The 22,129-nt window shown below is 35.9% G+C and overlaps 1 protein-coding gene across 1 annotated transcript; it reads right to left on the bottom strand.

Annotated features, from left to right (window-relative positions):
- Window positions 1-5,733: 5,733 nt before the first annotated feature.
- On the bottom strand, window positions 5,734-6,060 carry LOC111391915. Its single transcript, XM_023017195.1, has one exon. It carries the CDS (start codon window positions 6,058-6,060, stop codon window positions 5,734-5,736), a length of 327 nt encoding a protein of 108 aa, XP_022872963.1.
- Between the last annotated feature and the right edge of the window lie 16,069 nt (window positions 6,061-22,129).

The following is a 22,129-nucleotide window of genomic DNA, read 5'->3' as shown; positions in this document are numbered from 1 at the left end:
ACAATTAGACCCATTTTGAATAATATTTCCACGAATACTATGATATTTATTAAATATCAAAATCACTGTAAATTATATCAGATATGCTACCATAACAATATTCCTATACTTAAGGTAACTTACTATGATAGGTGGTAAATCATAATGCACATGGGATTAATCGTGAAATCCCAAAAATTTAGGTAATTTGAATTGCTTTACAAATCTAAACTCTACGAACTTGACGTTACAACTTACATACGAAATTTCCTATATTTAATATAACCAACTATGATAAATAGTTACCCATGAGTCACGAGTTGTAACAATTGGTGAAATTCCTAAAATTTAGCTAATGCTAATTTGGCAAAACGTATGCATTGAAAAAATTATATGAATCATTCATCTGACGTAGAGCCTGCTTGAAAATTGACATGGGTAATTTAATGTTTCCCGTGATATGTATGGAATTGATTTAGAGAATTGTATGATGCTCATTTGATGAATGATTAGAATTGTCCAATTTACGCTGACCATCATCCTGTTCAATTTCATTTACTTCCTTTACTTCGGCGTCTCTCCGCCACCACCACATCAATAGGATAAGTAATATACTTTTTTGTCTTCGTTTTATTATTAGTTTCGCTTCAATTTTGTTGTCTATTCAAAAGAAAAGATCTTTATTTTATTATTCCATGTGAATTACATAAAACTTTTATTGAGGAAGGTTTTGATACCACCATGTCTTCCGTGTCCATCTGAATCACACAAAACGAATCCCTCACCAGTGTTATTGACTATACACAAGGTAGCTCCGTGATAAGATCCCGTGCAACTACATCTTGAGTCTTTTTCTTTATCTTTTTTTGTCATGGCTGAAGTTTACATCGCAAAATCTACTGTTGTGTGACTTGTGCCTGGTTTATGAAGAAGAAAGCAAAGAAAAGTTCGGTGTTGATTAAATCCACTATCAAAACTCAAAGTTTGACGATAATTAAATTGTGTCGGCACTGAACTATACTCCTGGTTCCAACCCTGACGATAATCATATATATTTCAATTTTGATAATTATTTTGAATGTGATAATACAAATCATTTCTAGAGTATAAGATATATTCACAAATCAAATTGACTTGATATAGAAAGTTGTTTTAAAGTTTCCCCTAGCTTTCTAAGCAATTCCAAATGTTTGGGCATGAGGAATGCTATTAGTATCATGGGACATTTTGCCTTGATCGTAAATTTCTAAAGGTCCAATCAAATTCAGCACGCAATATGAAGCGCGACCCATGTTTGCCGTTTTGGCATTGTTAGGACATTTGGGAAATAAAGGTTGATCCTGAGTTGGTAGTATCTGTTGGTTAATGAATTTTAATCATCACAATGGGAAATTAATTTCCCTTTGAAGATTAAAATCATGTAAATAAGGATTTAATTGATCTTGAGATCATTGGATTATAAAATCCTCACATATATAGAAATGGGAGAGGATAACCTTTTCGAAGGAGATATTAATTGCCTAGCCAATTGCTTCTTCTCTTGTTCTCCACTAGGTGTTATTCCTCTTTAGAGAATGTGAAAAGTGGCTAACCCTAAAATCACACCAAAATATGCCAATAAAGTGCATATTTATAATGACCTATTAGGGTTTGAAAATTGCGCAAATTTCTTTAGACTTTATTGTAGTAGGCCAATTTTAAAAATATGAACCAATTGTGAACGACATAATTTTGATCACATCACAAATTTTGTCTTACTATACCCGATCCATCGAGTATACAATTTGTGACATTTTATATGATCATGGAACCTTAGACAATCACTTTAAATTATAACACGCAAATAAACGAATGTAAATTCATAATGTGATTTTACAGAACATTACTTGAAGAATGGACATCAAACTAACAATCTCCCAATTGCCCTTCTTAGAGTGTGTGTAAAATATCAAGAATATTCATCCCCTTAAGATGTCCATCAAAAGCTTTAGCTGGTAAGGCCTTAGTGAATGGATCCGCAAGATTATCTACTGATGCAATCTTACTAACCGTCACATCTCCTCGATGAAAAATTTCTCTAACAAGGTGATATTTTCTCTCGATGTGCTTGCCATGCTGATGACTCCTCGATTCTTTAGCATTGGCAACCGCCCCACTATTATCGTAATAAAGCGTTATGGGCCCCATTGCCAAAGGTATCACGTCAAGATTCAAAAGAAACTTCTTGAACCATACAGTTTCTTTAGTAGCTTCACAAGCTGCTACATATTCTGCCTCGTGGTGGAATCAGCAATACAAGATTGCTTGATACTCCTTCATACCACAGCTCCATCTCCCAGTGTAAATACTGATCCCGATGTAGACTTTCTAGAGTCACGATTGGATTGAAAATTGGAATCAATATATCCAATAGGATTTAGATCATGTCTTGAGTAGACGAGCATATAATCTCTCGTTCTCCGAAGATACTTGAGTATATGCTTTACCGCTATCCAATGTTCTGGTCCTGGATTAGATTGATAACGACTAACAATACCCACATCATAACAAATATCCGGTCTAGTGCAAAGCATAGCATACATGAAACTTTCCACAGCCGAAGCATAAGGAACCTTTCTCATGTAATCTATCTTCATTGCATTCTTGGGACAGTGCTTTTTAGATAGATGAATTTCATGTCTAAAAGGAAGTTGTCCATTTTTGGAATTCTACATTGCAAATCTGGACAATATTTTGTCAATATATGAAGCTTGGGATAATGCAATCCTTATGTTTTTCCTATCTCGGAAGATACGGATTCCCAAAACATAACTTGCTTCTCCCAAGTCCTTCATATCAAACTGTTGTGTCAACCATTTCTTTACAGATGACAATGTCTCTACATCATTTTCAATGAGTAGAATGTCATCTACATAAAGAATCAGAAAAACTAATTTCTTCCCTTGTATTCATTTGTACACACAAGGTTCATCCAAATTTTGCTCAAAACCATAGATCTTGATGGTTTGATCAAATCTTACATTCCAAGATCTGGATGCTTGCTTGAGTCCATAAATGGACCTCTGCAACTTGCAAACTTTCCTTTCATGACCTTCTTTCACAAACCCTTCAGGTTGTATCATATATATGGTCTCCTCAAGACGTCCATTTAAAAATGTTATCTTGACATCCATTTGTCAAACCTCATAATCATAATGAGCGGCAATGGATAAAAGGACTCGAATAGATTTAAGTATGGCAATTGGTGAGAAGGTTTCTTCATAGTCGATGCCTTCTCTTTGGGTAAAATCCTTGGCCACTAGCCTTACTTTGAAGGTTTCAACCTTCCCATCTATACCTCTTTTCCTTTTATAGACGCACTTGCATCCTATAGACTTTACCCCATTAGGTGCATTTACAAGATCCCAAACCTTGTTAGAATACATAGATTCCATTTCTGAGTTCATGGCTAATTTCCTTGATTCAAAGTCTACATCCTCCATTGCTTCCTTAAACGAAGTGGGATCTTCTTTTTGCTCAGTAGAGATCGCTTGATAGGATTCTCCATAGAGCAAGTACCTAGAAGGTGGTCTCACAACCCTATCACTACGAGTAATAGTTGAAGGTGCCTGATTGTCTAGTCTGACCAAAGGTCCTTCCTCTCTTCCCACTATTTGATCCTGTCCTGGTTAGGAACAATATTCTCATTATCCCCATTTGTATGGACATGTGGAGATACAATAATGGGTGCCTCATTTTCTACTACCTCTGGTTCTATTTGCCTATGATGCCCTGTGGGCATCACTTGCTCACTTGCTTCATCAGCAACCATTGGTTCAGTAGGAGGTTCCAAGTCATCACTATTAGATTCTATGCGGAAATCTAGAACAGAATTGTTTGAACCATGTTCTAACATCTCTTCCAATAGAATCTTAGTAGTAGACTTGTGTTCTTCTATATACTTATCCTCTAAGAAGGTTGCATTTGTGCTAACAAATACATTTTTATCAAGAGGATTATAGAAGTAGTAACCTCTCGTTCCCTTTGGATATCCTACAAAGAACAAACATCTGATTTTGATTCCATCTTATCCGTCTTTCCCTTTAGCACATGTGCTGGACATCCCCATATCCAAATGTGGTGTAAATTGGGCTTGCGCCCATTCCACAATTCAAGAGGTGTCTTGGGAACTGACTTAGATGGTACCAAATTCAAGATATAAATGGCTGTTTGTAGTGCATATTCCCAAAAGGATATAGACAATGAGGAATAACTCATCATTTATCTTACCATATCTAAAAGAGTTCGATTTCTTTTTTCCAAGACACCATTCTTTCGGGGAGTTCTTGGTGCACTCAATTGGGATAATATACCATTATTTGATAAATAGACCTTAAACTCTTGGGGATAGATACTCGCCACCTCGATCAGATCGAAGGGCCTTGATACTCTTACCTAATTATTTCTCAACTTCTGTCCGAAACTCCTTGAATTTCTTCAAAGCTTCGGATTTGTGAGACATAAGGTATATGTATCCAAATCTAGAGTAATCATCTGTAAAGGTGATGAAGTACTCGTATCCTCCTCTAACCCGAGTACTAATAGGTCCACAAGCATCGGAATGTACTAATTCCAAAACCTCTTTAGCCCTTAGTCCCTTAGTCTTAAAGGGCCTCTTGGTCATCTTTCCTTCTATACAAGATTCACAAGTTGGTATAGATTCCACCTTTAACTCATTTAAAGGACCATCCTTTACCAATCTTTGAATCCTATTTAGATTGATATGACCCAATCTAAGATGCCATAAGAGAGTTTCATTAGTACTAGAGGACCTCTTTCTTTTCTTAGCAATAGTAGTGTTATGTATAGAGTCAATCAAAGGACTTAAGACATAAAGACTATTAACCATATGACTTGAACATATAATAGAATTATTCAACTTAATAACCAACGTAGAACAAGTAAAAAGTACCGAATAACCAACATGATATAAAAGTGCAACAAAAACTAAGTTCCGTGTAAGTTCGGGAATATAATAACAGTCATCTAATATCAAATGCCTACGATTCTCAAAATATAAAGTAAAAGTGCCAACAACTTTGGCAGATACCACTGCTCCTGTGCCAACCCTAAGAGTGTGCTCCCCTTCACTGAGATGCTTGGTTTCCTGGAATCCCTGCAAAGAATTGCAAACATGATTAGTGGCTTCATAATCTACAATCCAAGTATTAGTAGAATCAACCACTAAGCACGACTCAATGAATAGGGCATTATTGCCTTTACCTTACTTCCCTTTGGCTAAGTAATCTGGGCAGTTCCTTTTCTAGTGACCCTTTTGTCCACAAATAAAACACTTTCCCTTTGGTTTCCCATCGGCAGTAGTTTTCTTCCCCTTTGACTTGCTATCTGGCTTTTTCTTTGGCCTCTTCCTCTTCTTTCTTCCTTTGCCACCAGAAGGCTTAGAATGAAAAGGTCCGGTTATAACAGTCAAAGCACTTTTACTCCTAGCTTTTAGAACAGATTAAGCATTTTGTAGCTCTTTCATTAATTCTGTCAGAGACATGTCCATCTTATGTAGATTATAATCAACTATAAATTATGAGAACATCTCAGGAATAGTCTCAAGGACCATGTCAATTTGTGTCTCGGAATCAATGTCAGCTCTTAAAACATCTGCAACATTAAAGTGACCAATTATGGTTAACATATGATACCTCATAGTGTACCCGGTTTCATGCGTGTGTTCATAATTGTCCTAATGGAGGCTTGCCTAGCTTATCTGCTTTGATGTCCAAACATCTCTTGAAGGCTTTCCATTATGTCAAAAGCAGTTTCCATATTCTGATGTTTCTGTTGTAGTACATTTGACATAGATGCCAAAATGTAACAACAGGCCATCTCATCAGAATGATGCCACTTTTCATATGCAGTCTTTTGAGATTTCGTGGAGTCATCTTTAGGGGCTTCGGGACAAACTTCATCCAACACAAATTTGTATTTTTCAGCGGTAAGAACAATATTAAGATTCCTTTTCCAGTCAACGTAGTTTTCTTCCACAAGTTGATTTTTGTTAAATATTACTGATAATGGATTAAGCGACATTTTCTGTAAAATTAACGATTTGCGTATTAATAAAATGAGTAATAGTCTTTGTATAATGCATGTATACGAATATGCAAATATAGACCCAAAACTATATTTGTAATAAAAAAATCTTAAACCCTTACAACTTTTAACACGCCCTCTATAGGAGGTCAATATAGTTGTCGGCAAGGTTGGGACCCTCCCACTCATTTTATTGAGCGAGACATCTCATGCCACAAGAAAATGAGGATTGATTTTTATTTGGCCTATGAATAATTTTGTTGAAATCTTCTATAGGAATTTTCCCAAAATATTCATATATAAGTGTAATAACCTTCGTCAATAATTTTAAAATATCCGAAATATATAAGATGTCGTCTATAGGATGATCATCCCATTATTTCATTTTTAAAGAAATTCTATTACTAGATCCAATTTCAGTTAATCTAAAATAACGTAGTTTTCCTATAGGGAAACCGATATAATTCGATACTAAACATACGTATTTTAATAACAAATTAGATGAGGGAGGATGCCGTAGGTTTATACATGCCTATAAATCCTCTCCCACTTATTATTTTGTACCGTTGGATTTTCACTTAATTAGTCCACCAAATATAAACAATTATAATGGCTCTAATTATAAAATATTTTTCAACCACCTCTAATTAATTTAGAGTGATAAAAAAAAATATTTAAATGTAAATACATATGATTTTAGTGCACCGGATGTTGTTTCATTTAATCTACATGACATGTGATAATAATTAAATATTCATCCATCCATAAAGCGGTAAAAGCGATAATTAAATGAATAATAATCACTAATGGCCCATCCCAAGAATTTAAATTACAACGTGGATAAAAAGAAGTGAAAATTACATATTCTAATAAATTAAAAATTCTCATTTTTTAAATAAGATGCAATGTTTAATATTTCACAAATCAGAAATTTTTTTAATTAATTAATGTATTTAAAAATTAATTAAACAAGCCCTAAATCTAATAATATCAGTCTCAATACCATGTCTCTCTCTACTCGACTCTCTTGTTCTCTTTCTCAATTTCTTCTCTCTCACGCACGGCGGCTGTCAACTGTCCTCTCCGATCGTTGTCTTCATCGTCGGTAAGTAGTGACCCTGTCTTTATCGCCATAAATTGTCAATTCTATAGATCTATAGATCTGGTTGAGGTGGGATCTAGTTGTGATGTTGTGATTTATATTGAGTTTCAGGATGGGCTGGGGTATGGGATGAGGAGATCAAGGTCCTCTAGGGACGTGAAGGAGTTGTCAGACGTAAGGAAAGATGTGACCTCGTTGAGGACAGTGAAGCTTGAAAGGATTTTCGGGAAGATGGTCATTTACAGAGGCTTTTGGATCAGTTTTTGACATCTCAGCCTATAGGTATGTCTAAGAATGAGAGAATGATTCCGGTGGCTTTGTATTCGTTGCGCACGATCATGGTGGTTTTGAAGTTGTCGATCTTAAAATGGAAAGCAGCAGCAACGTTTGAGGCGTTGATTAGTGCGGTGTTCGTGGCAACTATAGCAGTGGTTTTGGGGTGGTCGACTTGAAAATGGAAGCAACAGTAGTGTTTGAAGCATCGATCTGTCCGATGTTCACCGTGATAGTGGTGGTGGGTTGTGGTGGGAAAAGCTATGGTGTTGTTGGTGTTATTGGTATCGTGGTGGTAGGTTGTGGTGGTTAAAGTTATGGTGTTGTTGGTGTTACAGTGGTGGTGTTATTGGTATCGTGGTGGTGGGGTGTGGTGGTTAAGGCTATGGTGTTGTTGGTGTTACAGAGTGGTGTTATTGGTATCGTAGTGGTGGTGCCGACGATAGTGGCGAGTGGCAGTGATTGTTTGGTGATGGTCACAGATTAATTGGTTTGATTGTGACTATTATATTGGCAATCTGTGACCTGAAAATTATAACTGTGACTCACAATTGCATATGTGACCTGAAAATTGTGACTGTGACTCGTAATTGATTAATTTGTCATCGTAAAATTAATCGTGACAAATACAAGTTTTGAATATGTGACCGATGAATAATCTGTGACCTGTAAAATTTTTGGATTCGTGACCGAAAAATATTCTGTGACTTATAAAATTTTCGATCTGTGACCGAGAAATAAGTTACGACCAATAATTTGATAAGTTGTGACTAAAAATTAATCTGTGACTACGTAATTAGATAATTGTGATAAAAAATTGTTATCTAAATATATTAAATTAATTAAATAATTAAATCATAAATAATTTTTGATAAAAAATTGATTTTTGAATTTTGAAACTTGTTTTCTTAATTTTGAAATCTACCATATTTAATCTCTCACTTATGAAATTTTCCCTAAAAAGAATTACATTGGGCCACATTCCGGCCAAATTCTTCAATCTTTTTTGTAGTTCACCCCATGTAACATGAAAATAGGGTTAATTTAATTTTTAGACCCAAAACTTAAAACCAACAAAGGCCATTATCCAACAACATTGGCCCAAGTATTAAAGAAAGGCCCAAAAAATTCAAATTACCCTAATTTTCAAACTATAGCAAGAAAACACACTTCCACCAAAAATACACACTACTCCGACGACCCAAAATAGGCTGCCATTTGCGCCGCTGCCGGAGCCGGCCCTCCGACGGCCTGCTGCTGCCTCACAAGGCAGCAGTTTTTGCTGCTGCGAACTACTCCTGTGTTTGCAGCAGCTATGGTTGCTCCACCGATTTTATCTCTTGGTGTGTGTTTTTTGTTTTATTTCTTGCATTTGTTCTTCCTTCTTCTCCATTGAAATTACAGCAACAAGTTTACATTTATTCCTCAAAATACAAAAATGAAAATGAAGAAAAAATACAAAAAACTTAATGCCTTATGGCTTACAAGATTTCTAGAGAGTAACTATAATAAATGAATTACAATAGGAAGTAAAAAGAAATTCTAGGGCCAAAAGTGATTATGAGTGTATCAACAATAAAGTTAAACATATTTAAAGCATAAACATGTCAAAATCAAATAACCTAACACCACCCAACTAAAATGCATATTACACTAGGATTTAGAAAAAATAATAATCCTACTCAAGGCATACAATAATCTTGGCTCTGATACCATTTGTTGGTTAATGAATTTTAATCATCACAATAGGAAATTAATTTTCCTTTGAAGATTAAAATCATGTAAATAAGGATTTAATTAACCTTGAGATCATTGGATTATAAAATCCTCACATATATAGAAAGGGGAGATGATAACCTTTTCGAAGGAGCTATTAATGACCTAGCCAATTACTTCCTCCTTTAGATCTTCTTCCTTATTCTCCACTAGGTGTTATTCCTTTTTGGGGAACGTGAAAAGTGGCTAACTCTAAAATCACACCAAAATATGCCAATAAAGTGCATATTTATAATGACCTATTAGGGTTTGAAAATTGTACAAATTTCCTTAGACTTTATTGTAGTAGGCCAATTAAGTCACACGCATTTTATTGGAGCCAAGAGAGGAACCTAATTGGACTGACATGACCTAAGCTCCAATAGATGTTTTCAATTGGGTCAACTCTTGACCAATTGAGATACATCTATTAATCCCGACTTATTCTACCAAAAAATTGAGATTGCACTCTCGAGTTGAGTGATAGTTATAGAAGCAAATTATGATCCAATAACAATATCCTCTGATATCGTTCCACAAATCAACCCCCATTTGACTGTCAATGTGTTGAAACTGACAAAATAACCGTTTTGCCCTTCAACATGTAAGTCCCATTTTCATACGACAAATTCGTTGTGATCAAATCACAATGTAAAGTCCAACGATCTCATCGTCGACCTACTGAGCTCAGATTCAATTTGCCTAGGAAAATACCTTAGAGTGACGATCGTCTCATCTCAATGATTAATGGATTTCAATATTGTAAGTATATGATCTCTAATTTTTTCGACCCAATGCCCAAAGCACCGAGATCAATCTTCCATTTAAGACTTCACTCATTGGTACCTCAAAGAACTTGAACTAACAATCAAAGGTACATTACTCACTCGGGATTTAGGTGACCTGTTTGATAATCAAGTGGAGTCTCATTTCAAACGGTTACAAATGTGTCATCTATGCGGTCCCGTTCAATGTGCATCGAAACACATTATTGTTCCTATTTCAAAATCTAGACAAATCTTAATAAGAACAATACAATCTTATCAACATAGGTCCAACTTTCTGAATTGACTGTGAATGACATAATTTTGTTCACATCACAAATTGTGTCTTACTATGCCCGATCCATCGAGTATACAATTTGTGACATCCTATATGATCATGGAACCTTAGACAATCACTTCAAATTATAACACGCAAATAAACGAATGTAAATTCATAATGTGATTTTACAGAACATTATTCGAAGAATGGGCATCAAACTAACAGTATCATTATGGAAATGGTTCATGATTTATTCAACGACTTGTATGAAGTGGGAAAATGAACTTATCGTGAAGGAAAGGACTCGCTCGATCGGGTTGGAGAGATTTTCGAATTCCGTAAAGGTCCTCTTGGATAGAACTGATGGAACCAATTTGAGAGGTTGGATGGTCTATAATGTAGAAGGACGAAATTAATATTGTATTTTAAAGTTTGTTAAAATATAGAGCTCGAGTAGCAATGAAAATAATTTAATATTAATTAAGAAATTAAACATTTAGGCCTTGGCTTGGCCCACTTCCCTCAATGTGCTTTACTAACTTGGCAAATAATTTCTGTTATGAATGTTATTATTAGAGAAAGATGAATCGAGTTGATGTAACGCAAATGGTTGCGAACAAGACTATACTGAAGTTGGTAACAAGTTTCCATAAGACTGTGACTCGGCTCAAGCTCTCAAGTACAAGTTCCTAAGGTGTCTCAACACATTTTTACAAGATGGAATAGCAAGCAAACCATTTAGCACAGGATGAGGGTCATATGACTGATATCCATGCCCCATGTCCAATTTGAGTTTTTCCTTCCTTTGATCTATAAAACTACACTAATCACTCATTTAAAAAGCAAGAAATTTTTTTGGAACAACCGCTACAAACTTAACTCAAAAATGGGAATTATGTAGGTTGGTTAATTTTTCAAGAGGAATTTATTTCTTATTTGATTGTCATAGTTGAATCTGTAGGAAATATATAGATGGTAATGAAATCGGATTATCACATACCGTATGTATAGTTTAAATACAAATTTTAAGCATACGGTTTATGCATATATCGTATAAATCATTTATCGTATTTATAGGCAGCTTATCATATTTGCATGCAACTTACCGTATATGATGCCTATTGTATTTGCAGGAAGCTCACCGTATTTACACAAAATTTTCATAAACTGTTTTTATTCCATTTCATATATAGTGAGTGATATACACACATTTGCTAGATACCATTTATGCAACTAACATACCGGATATGCACTTACATGCACCAAAATGTAGAAATACCATATTTGCATATATTATCTGAATAAATACCGATTGGACAACTACAAAACCGAATGTTATCAAATTAATTAATTTTCTTCAGATTTTTTTTCGACATACAGATAATAAACTGTAAAATTATATGAAGCACATAAAACAAAATAAACTAGAAAATCTACGAAGCATAATATGTAAATCACTAAATAAATAAATATGTGAATTGTAGAAAATAAATAAATCTTCAATCCGAGGTCTGTGCGAACACAGTTTTCTTAAAACAGATTCGCCCCCTTACCGTAAGTGCTTGAGGTCTAATCCGAACGTCTGTTTCTCAGGATACAACGGTAAAACTCGTAGAATTCTGTTTCTCAGGATACAACGGTAAAACTCGTAGAATCTAAGCACCACAGAAACTACTCCGGCGAACTAATTTAGCGTTTGAACAATATCACCACAACGACGACACTAAAATTGCAAAAGATTATGTATGCGGACAACACTAATATGCAAACCGTTTTTCTCCTATATTGTATATTTTCGTAGACTGTAATATGGTGTGTATTCTCGTGGTTGAATTGCTGGAAATGAGACTTAATATAAGTTTTAAATTTGCTTATTAATTCCATAGCAATAAACAGTGGAGTTGTTTCAATTTTTGGGAGTTTTGGCAATTTTCGGAAACTCAAAAGTCAGTGAAAGCAAAAAAAAAATGTGAAAAACGTGGGCTCTCCAAAGAGACCAATTTTTGCTTTGTTTGGTCCGACATTTATGTACGCAAGTCGTGCTCGCACACAAGTTCAAGGTCCGAAGGCAATTTCGATCCGTAATTAGCACCCCTTGCGCACGCACATGGAGAGAGCCTCTATGCTACACATGATTACACAATTCCAATGTGCAACCATATTTAAAGTGGTTCTTGCTTTCATATTTTGTTTGAAAAATTCTCGTTAAATATGATTATCACGTTAAAATTTTTTATTTTTCTTTATATGGAACCAACCTTTAGAAATCAGTAGGTGATAATTTACCTTCGTAAGAATCGTAACACCCTCATCATCGGCCCCAACGAATTAATAAAAAAATTATGTAAGTGTTTAGAACAAGAATAAGTGAATATAAACTATAATTAAGTTCGCTATAGACGATAAGTTAAATAGGGGGTACTTTTAAGTTTGACCCAGTCAAAAGACCTAAATTCCACTTTGACTTTCAAAATCATGAATATTATGATATTGGCCTCTTGTATAGTAAAAGACAAAAATTCCCTTAAATGTTTTGTACAATTACAAAACAATATATTGTTAAAAGGACTTTACTACCCTTTTAGTTAATAATTGAAAACCAAACACTTCCCCACTTATAAAAACTTCAAAACGAGTTTCCAACACAGAAAAAACTTTCATCTTTTCATCTGTTTGAACCTCAAAATCTAGAAAAACTTTGAAACGTTGAAGCCGAATTTTTTTTTCATATCAATTACTTCAAATCGATAAGTACATTTACGCATGTTTAATTTCATTTTCAATAAATTAGTATACGTTTGAATAGAGAAATTTTATGTCGACATAGTAGTTAACATAATTTTTTTTTAACAGATCTTACCTATCAAAAAAATTGAACAGATGTATAATATTTTTCTTTAGAACCGTAGAAGAATTCCTGAGCAAAAACAGCCAAACAATCCGACTGTTTAACAGCCAAATAATCGGCTGTTAAACAGCTGACTGTCGGCTGTTAAATAGCCAATTAACACCGACTCTGCACTGATTTTTGTTGGCACTGATTTTTTCTTATAATGAATAAATGAAGTTGATTAAATATATTTCTTCATACGGATATGATAATTTTCTTCTGTTATTTCGGTGATTTGGAATTGAATGAAAATAATCGGTGGGAATGGAGATGAACGAGTGACAGATGTGATTGTATTGCAATTCCCATAACAGATAGTACATCATACTTAGAAATGTGCAACGATTTACAAAATAAGCTGAATGTCGATCAATCTCAATACGATATGCAATTGAGATATCTATTCAACGGTTATGGGGATTCATCCATTCCAATTCCACGTATAGTCGTTACTAATGATGCTGAATTGAATTATCTATTAGAATTGAATAAAATGCATTGGACTCCGACTGCTCTTGGTATGACTTTAGTTAAGAAGGATGTTATCGAAGGTGAACGCGAAGATTCAAATAGGGCGGATAATAATGACCGAGGTTTTTGGGAGACAGTGGAGATAGTGCCTGCAGATGATGTGGTTATTCCTGAGACAGTTGCTCCTGATCGTGATGTCGCTGTTACGCATAGAATTCCTCGACAGTTGAAGACAATGAGAATATAAATGAGTTTACAAATGAGAATTTGATTGCTTTATCCCGACAGAGACATGAGGTGGGTGGGAGCTCACAGATTGGAACAAGTGGACCGTCCTCCAATTCTTCCCGTGTGGCTCCGATGATGAGGATTTGCAGGTCGAGCAACTGTTTGAAACCAAGAAAGATTTGTAGGAAGCTATGCACCGGCTGTCATTAAAATATAATTTTGAGTTCAAGGTAAAGAAATTAAACAAGTCATTCTTGACAGTTGCCTGCGTCGAAGACAGTTGCAATTGGCACTTGAGAGCAACTAAGATGGACACGAATGAGTGCTTCATAATTCGTAAGTATTCACGGGAACATACTTGCGAAGTGGGAATTCTCAAAACGATCATAGGCAAGCTCGAGCATGGTTTATTGGTCGACAGATAATGCACAAGTATCAGGACCCACGAACGATCTACAGACTTTTGGACATCATTAACAACGTCCGTCGAGAGTATGGAGTGGTCATGAGCTACCAGAAAGTCTGGAAAGCCAAAGAATGTGCGTTGGAGGATTTAATGAGATCGGCTGAAGAGAGCTATGCTAAATTGGCTGGGTATTACCATAACATGGGGACAACTAATTCTGGCACGACATTTTTTATTGAGACGGGGGGCGATAATTGTTTTAAGTATTTCTTCATGGCTCTGGACAATGTATTCGGAGTTTTCGAAATGCAATGCGACCCGTAATTCTAGTTGATGGTACAACTCTGAAAGCTAAATATCAAGGCAAATTAATTATTGCTACATGTCAAGACACCAACATCCAAATTTACCACATTGCATTCGACATAGTCGACAGCGAGAATGATCTGTCCATGCGTTGGTTCTTTTCTAAACTGAGGGAAGTGATCGGGGAAGTCGAAGACCTTGCCTTTGTAATCGATCGGGGACAGTCTATAATAAACGGTATCGCTGAAGTTTTTCCTGAGGCACATCACGGGTATTGCACGTACCATATACAAGGTAATTTGAAGACTAGGTATCGGGGCACAGGCATTGTTTCATTGTTCAGGAGAGCAACCGAAGCTTGCAATGCTGAAGAGTATAATAAGTTCATGCTCAAGATAGGAAGTAAATCATTACCGACGTTGGAGTATCTGACGAAGATGGGGATCGAACATTGGGTGCGGTCATACTTTCCAGGATGTTGATACAACATGATGACGTCGAATAACGTGGAGTCTCTCAATGCATTGTTTAAGAAGGATTGAGAGTTACTAATTCTCACAATGATTGAGAACATTCGTAACAAGTTACAACAGTGGTTTCATGACCGACGTGCGGCATCACAGAGTTGCACTAGCTTGTTGGCCCCAGCTCAAGAGGAGAAACTGTTTAAGGCGGCAGAGGTTGCGAGGAAGTTGAATGTGAAAGCACTAGATGAGTTTCGCTTCTCCGTTCAATGTGCACGTAATACGACATATATGGTGAACTTGACTAATAACACATGCACTTGTACGAGATTTCAGTTGGAGAGTTTTCCATGTGAGCATACAGTTGCGGTGGCCATGTATCGAGGCTTTGCTGCGAGAACGTTATGCTCTTTGTATTATACGACTGAGTCTTGGAGAACAGCATATGCTGAAACTATATTTCCTCTGCTGAATGAAGCCGAGTGGGAAGTTCCCAAGCACATTCTTCCATTTCATAATTTGTTGCCACCAGCAGTAGAACCGCGTGTTCCTGGACATCCAAGTACATATAGAATACCATCTACCGGAGAATTTCCTCGACCGCGTAAGTGTGGCAAGTGCAGAGCCGTAGGGCATACTCGGCAATTTTGTACCAGTCAAATTTCTCTAAATGATGATTAGACAGGTACGTTAAATGAATAGTATTTCCTTTTACTTTACACTGTTCAATATTTGTTCTTTATAAATCTTCGATATTCAATATTTATTCTTGATAATTGGTATTTATAATGATTCATATGAAAAAAATAGTTACATACTCGACCTACTTGTAAAGTAACAAAACAAAAAATATAATTAAATTTTCAATGTGAATGTTACATACATTGAACACAAATTTACAATTATTTCATAATCACAAAAAATAATTAAATTTACAATTGAAATGTTACATATATTTAATACAAATTTACGAGTCAGCATTAAATTCAAACAAATCACATGCTAGCCTCTTTCTCCTGTTCTGTATCCATGACTAGTTGATTCCATCAATCTTATGCCCTATACTTAAAAATTCAATGTACTTAATAGCAAATATGCTGCAGTCGCCGCTGCAATTGAATAAGAATGAATCAATTCAGTACTGTGTAAGTAAAAAATAAATCTGAAAGATAAAAATAACAAAGTTCAAACACTTACCTTACGGACTGTCGCGTTGTCGTCGTGTTCCGAACAATTAGCAATCTGTCCTGTACATTTATCCCCGCTCGTCCGGCCGGCCATCATAGGAACAATTACAGAAATGGACTCCAGGTTTTGCTCCAACTGGCCTTGTGTCAAACATGAATGATCTGGATCGTACACATAAATAGTCGAGTCAGCAAAAACAATCTCTAGCGTAATATAGTGTTTATTGATGCACGCTGGAATGTACATATGTGTACAACCCTCCCATGATTTTCCCCCGACACTCGGTGACAGTCCTATCACCCACTTGAGCATATATTCTGGCACCGTGTACTCGTTACCCATAAGTTCGAGCGACTGATACTCTATGGTAACGGCACGTAAGAACTCGATGTTTAATATGACATCGACTATGGACATCAAATGATTTTGGATGTCTTTGAGCTCGATTTCGCAGCAAGTCCATGGCCAGGTCGATGTGCTGCAGCAGAAAACACCAAAAAAGTATGAGTTATTCATTTAATAAACACAAAGTGACGTATACATAAAATACACGAAATGAATAGTTCACTTACATCGTCGACGAGCCAAGCTCCCGCAGTGGTGGTACTGTGGAACCACTTGTAAGGATCCGAGACCATCCTTTGACCTATTGTGCGGCTAACTCTGTAAAAAATAGGGAAATGTTAAAATAAGCGTAGACGAGTTAGCGTACAGTGCTTTATTAAAATCATACAATACTTACCCGGGGATACTTCTCCGCCACTCTATCTCGAACGCTTTTCACTTGGCATTGTTCACCTTCCTGAATAAGTTCGGGTGCGTCCCATCGATGAATGTCCTCCTCTTGGCCTCAGCCGTGAAGGGGGAAACAACATACTGTGACGGCACTCTCAACCTCTTGCCGACCACCTACTCCGTCTCGTCAATAGCATGTCTCTTACCCTCAATTACGTCGGGCGTCCTCTCGACCTCCGGGGCCACCTCCTCCGCCCCTCCCCCTCCGTCGCCACCACTTCCGCCCCTCTCGTCGAGGCCTCCCCCTCCGTCGCCACCTCCTCCGCCCCTCCTATCGGGCCACCCCTTCCATAGACAACCACAATGACTCCAATGTCTCATCACGCCAAAAATGTGGGTGACCCCCCTCTCCACCACCATCTCTGCCACCCTCTCGATCACGATCTCCGCCATCCCTTCTGTCCCCCCATCGTCTGCCAGCTAAATCTCCTCTAAGCGCCGCTACTGTATCTTGAAGGTCGACAACGGAAGACTGTAGTATTCCAACATCATGGGATAGGTCGTCAAATCTCCCAGTCAACTCTCGTCCCATATCGTCGACCCTCCCTGTCAGATAGTCGACCTTCCCTGCCAGATCGTCGACCCTCCCTGTCAATTCTCGTTCCAGATCATCGACCCTCTCCGTCAAATCTCGTTCCAGATCATCGACCCTCTCCGTCAAATCTCGTTGTAGCGCGTCGACCTCCTCCACTATAAATCCAGTCAAACGGGCATACAAATCATCACTGTGTGCCGGAGACACACGGGGGAGGTGTCTGGATGGAGGTGATGCCACTGATGGCGGCGATGCCCTCATCACAATGGCGGGGACGATACTCTCGGCGGAGGTGATGCCAATGGTGGCGGCGACTACATAAATAACATTACAAATTATTCAATAAATTTATACGTCGACGATATTCAATAAATTATATTTCATTCACATACCCAATCTCGGTCAAAGCTCGGATTAGATATCTCTTCGTTTGGGGTGTACGGAACGCCTAAATCCTGCACAATACCCCGAGCCTCCTTTTCCATCGACGGCGTCAACTCAGGTATGACTTCAAGCTGACATATTGACATTTCAACTACTTAACGATTATGTAAACAGAATTTTAAACCACGTATATATAAATCACAAATGTATAATACTTACCTGAGGATCGTCGAGGAGGGCCGATAACTGTCTCCCAGGGGGACATCCCTCCGCTCGCGATGATCTCCAATGATGCATCTGAGGGCACCGTGTCTCCCCTCGCTGCACAAAGCGGGCCCCTAGTACAGGGATTGTCTCATACACTCAAATCTGTAACACATACACTTATTATGCACAAATGTAATATACTAAAATTTTAACTTTGATTATATTAAACATTTACCTGCACCGCTAAGGGCAATCCATATGTATCGTATTTACGCATCGACCCCCTGGGTCTCGAGTGTACTCTGGTGAAGACATGTACAGTGTCTTCGTAGCATCTCCGGTCCCATGGATAGTTGTTGAACGCATCAATGTCGTCAACTACTTGCAAATGAAAAATGTCGATGACAGTCTTCTTGTGATGACACCTCATCACACTCTCAAGGATGTAGACCAGCCCAAGCTTCAATCTATCTAGCATCTGGTCGCACCCCCTGATCGCGACCATCAAGTCGGGTAGAAGCACTGACCCATGTCCCTGGAAGTACGTCTCGTACAATCTATTGTTTCTCTCAATGGTCGTAACGTCGCCCGTAATCCTCAGCCAAGTGATCAATGTAAACTCAAACGTCGAGAAACTGACGACCTTGCCCCCGAGGTTGAACTGGAGGGAATCGCCGTCAACTGGCCTCAGAAGCCGACATAGAAGTGCATCAATGATCTGTCTTGAGTACTGCACCTCTCGCAACTGGTACAGTGACCACAAGAAAGACTGTCATAGCATATCTCTGTGCTGATCATCGAGCAGCTCCAACACAGCAGTAAAACTCTCAAAGCTACTATTCCAAGTAGCCTTCCCCGCCATCCGTCTCAACTCCCCATCTAAATGATACTCCATCCTGCAAAAATTCAAATGTTAGAGCATTGAACAAGAGATAACAAAATAAAGCATAATCTCACAAAATCAAGGAAACAGAATTCTAACTACCATACAATACGCATTAAAATAAATTAGTTATAAAGAAAATTAATCACAAATATTACATTTGGAAAATATATTTTAAAAAAAATCAAATTAAATACATTTTCAAAAAAATTAAAGAATATAAATATTATTTAAATAAATTAGAAAAAATCAAAGGTGAAAATAAAAGAACAATAAAAGGAACAAAATAAATTGTTGATTTCGGAGAACATTATCTATTCAATTATTAAATTATATAAAAAAAGGTAATTATAAAAATTACATAAATAAATAACATCATTATTATTTAATCAAATTAAAATAAATTAATTATGAAGAAAATTAATCTTGTAATCATTTGGAAAATATATTTACAAACAAAAAATTCCAAATTAAATACATTTTAAAAAAAATGTAAAAAATATTTATATTATTTAAATAAATTTGAAAAAAAATTAAAGATTATTTCATTAATAAAAGGGGAACAACACAAAATTGTTAATTTTAGATAATATTCAATTATTTATGTTAAATAAAAGACAATTATAAAAATTAAATAAATAAATAACATAATTTAGTTTTAATGAAATAAAAAATTAAATTAATTACAAAAATTATAAAAAAAATAAAAATTAGTATATATTTCCCAAAAAAAAAATTGCAGACTGTTTAACAGTCATGGCCGATTGTTAACAGTCGGCCCATTGACTGTTAATAGTCGGTCCATGACTATTTAACAGTCGTGGGCCAGCTGTTAACAGTCGGGTTGAACCCGACTATTTTTTGACCGTCTTTCACGAAACTCGTCGGAAATCGCCATTGCCGATGTCATAGAGGTTAAAAAATTAGAAAAAAATCCCATTTTTCACCCCAGCATGCCCACAATCTAACTACTTATGCTCATAAGATCTAATTAAACCTATTAAATGTCATATTATTCAATAAATTAACCAGAACAAAAAATGTAATATTATTCCATTTTAACAAAAATTTGCAAGAAAACTAACCAGTATCGTTCTTTCTGGTGTAGATCTTGCTTCTGGTCGACGATTTAACTCACTACGATGTTGGTGTTGTTGGCCGGTGGTTGGTCGGTCAATTTTCAGATGACTGTGCGACAGTTTGTTTTTTGGTCGGTCGGTTAGAGAGTTTTTGTTTGACAGTCACAGTTTTGAAGGGTAAAATCATCCTTTTAGCGTAAAGTTTTTTTTTTAACTTAATTTTTTTAATTCATTTATTGGGTCAAAGGCCAATGTCAAAATTTGTTACAATCCAAGAGTCATTTTCGTGTATTTCCTCGTTAAATAGAGGAGCAATTCACCACTATGTGTGGACGACAATGCCAGAGCTCTAAGTGGCATAAAAGCATTTTGAACGTCAAACAACTTGCAAGGGATTTTAAATATAGGGAGTAACGATGTTAAGAGCCCTAGACGCCAAGCAATCCGCCAAATAAGTTGGGTAAGTTCACAATAATTTCGAACCCAACTTGCAAGATTTAAAATGTTTAATTGTTACACAATAATAGAATTTAAAAATAATAAAGAAAAGCTTAAACATTGCCCAAACATCCACTTACCGAATTATGTAATAGGTGATTGGTGTAGTAGTAGTTGAAGAAGTCAATGAACTAAATATTTGATTAACTTCAGGAATAACCAGGGAAGAGGCAGCAACTATGAGCCCGTAATATTCGTAATTTGATTCGAGTATCTGAGAGCTACTCGCTTATAATCCAAGTGAAATTTTACTAAGCTTTTGTTTGGCTCTTAATTTTAAAAATTATTTTTTTCTTAAATTCATTTTCAATCACATATTTAGTTCCGTTTGGGCTTCAACTTTTCAAAAATGATTTATATTTGCCTGTTTGAGCCACATTATTCCAAAGAAATACATTTTTAAACAGTGATTTGACATCATTTTAACCACATTCTTCAATAAAATAATATTACACGCAGATCAAAAACTTTTCTTTATTTTTTAACCACACATTTCCCATCAATACACTATTCAAGAATGCATTATCACCAAAATAATGTGGCTCATAAAATAATGTTTCACGTAAATTCAAAACTTTTTATTATTTTTTAACCATACATTCTCTGAAAAATCATTATTTTGAAATATATTTTTTCTCCATAATCTGATATTAACGAAACCCAAATAGGGACTTAGCCCCCGTTTGGCTCCCATTAATTTTCATTCCATTACATTTTTATTTTTCGCTCTTCTATTTTCAATCACACAATCTTTCATAAAAAAAAAATTACGAGTAAATCGAAATTTTTTCTTTATTTTTCAACCATCCATTTAAAAAAAAAAAACACTATTGCTCCCATTTTCATTTTCACAAAATGGGGGGCCAAACGGGGGATTAATAAGATTTGCAATTCGTATAAACTTTTCCATTAAAAATATTCATCAAATTTTAATAAAAAATTATTTTTTAAACTAAATCAGACATGACCTAAATAGTAAAAGAAAGTGGACAAAAATGAAACCATGTGAAATGGTCCCAATTTAACGCGTTACTAATCATGAGAACCAATATGTCAACTTGTGCTTTCTTGGTCATAAGTCTTCTTCGAAAATCTTCTTAATGCATATTTGGCTTTATACTATGAAATCATGGGTCGACCACTCTAAAGAATACACTCTGCAATAGTCTACAGGTCCTACTTAAAGGAATATATCGAAGCGACTCAACTTTCTTCTATTTGTTTAATTATTTTTTAAGATATTTTAAATTCTTAGCCCTATCCAATCCGATCCTTTTGTATATGAGAATGCGCGGATGGGTCAACAATATTAACTTCCAAAGTTGACCGAAGAAATAATGAGACTGTTCTTTCTATCTATATGTTGAACATTATAATTAATTAATTCTTCAGTTATTAAGAAGATTGAAGGTTGGTTTGATTGTGGTTTTGAAAAATCAAAAGATATTTTTGAGATTAAAAAAGTTACTTTTTGAGATTTAAAAAGGAAGAAACGCTTTGAAGAAAATACTTTATATAATCATCATTTGCACAACTAAGAATAAATGTTTATGGTTTA

Source organism: Olea europaea, unplaced genomic scaffold, assembly GCF_002742605.1.
Source record: "Olea europaea var. sylvestris unplaced genomic scaffold, O_europaea_v1 scaffold856, whole genome shotgun sequence".
NCBI classification, from domain to species: Eukaryota; Viridiplantae; Streptophyta; class Magnoliopsida; order Lamiales; family Oleaceae; genus Olea; species Olea europaea.
The sequence above is the reverse complement of the archived record's forward strand: the minus strand, read 5'-3'. Positions and strand labels throughout refer to the sequence as shown.

Bases quoted from the DNA above. Each gene is read 5' to 3' on its own strand.
- LOC111391915 (XM_023017195.1), bottom strand. From the start codon at position 6,060: ATGTCGCTTAATCCATTATCAGTAATATTTAACAAAAATCAACTTGTG.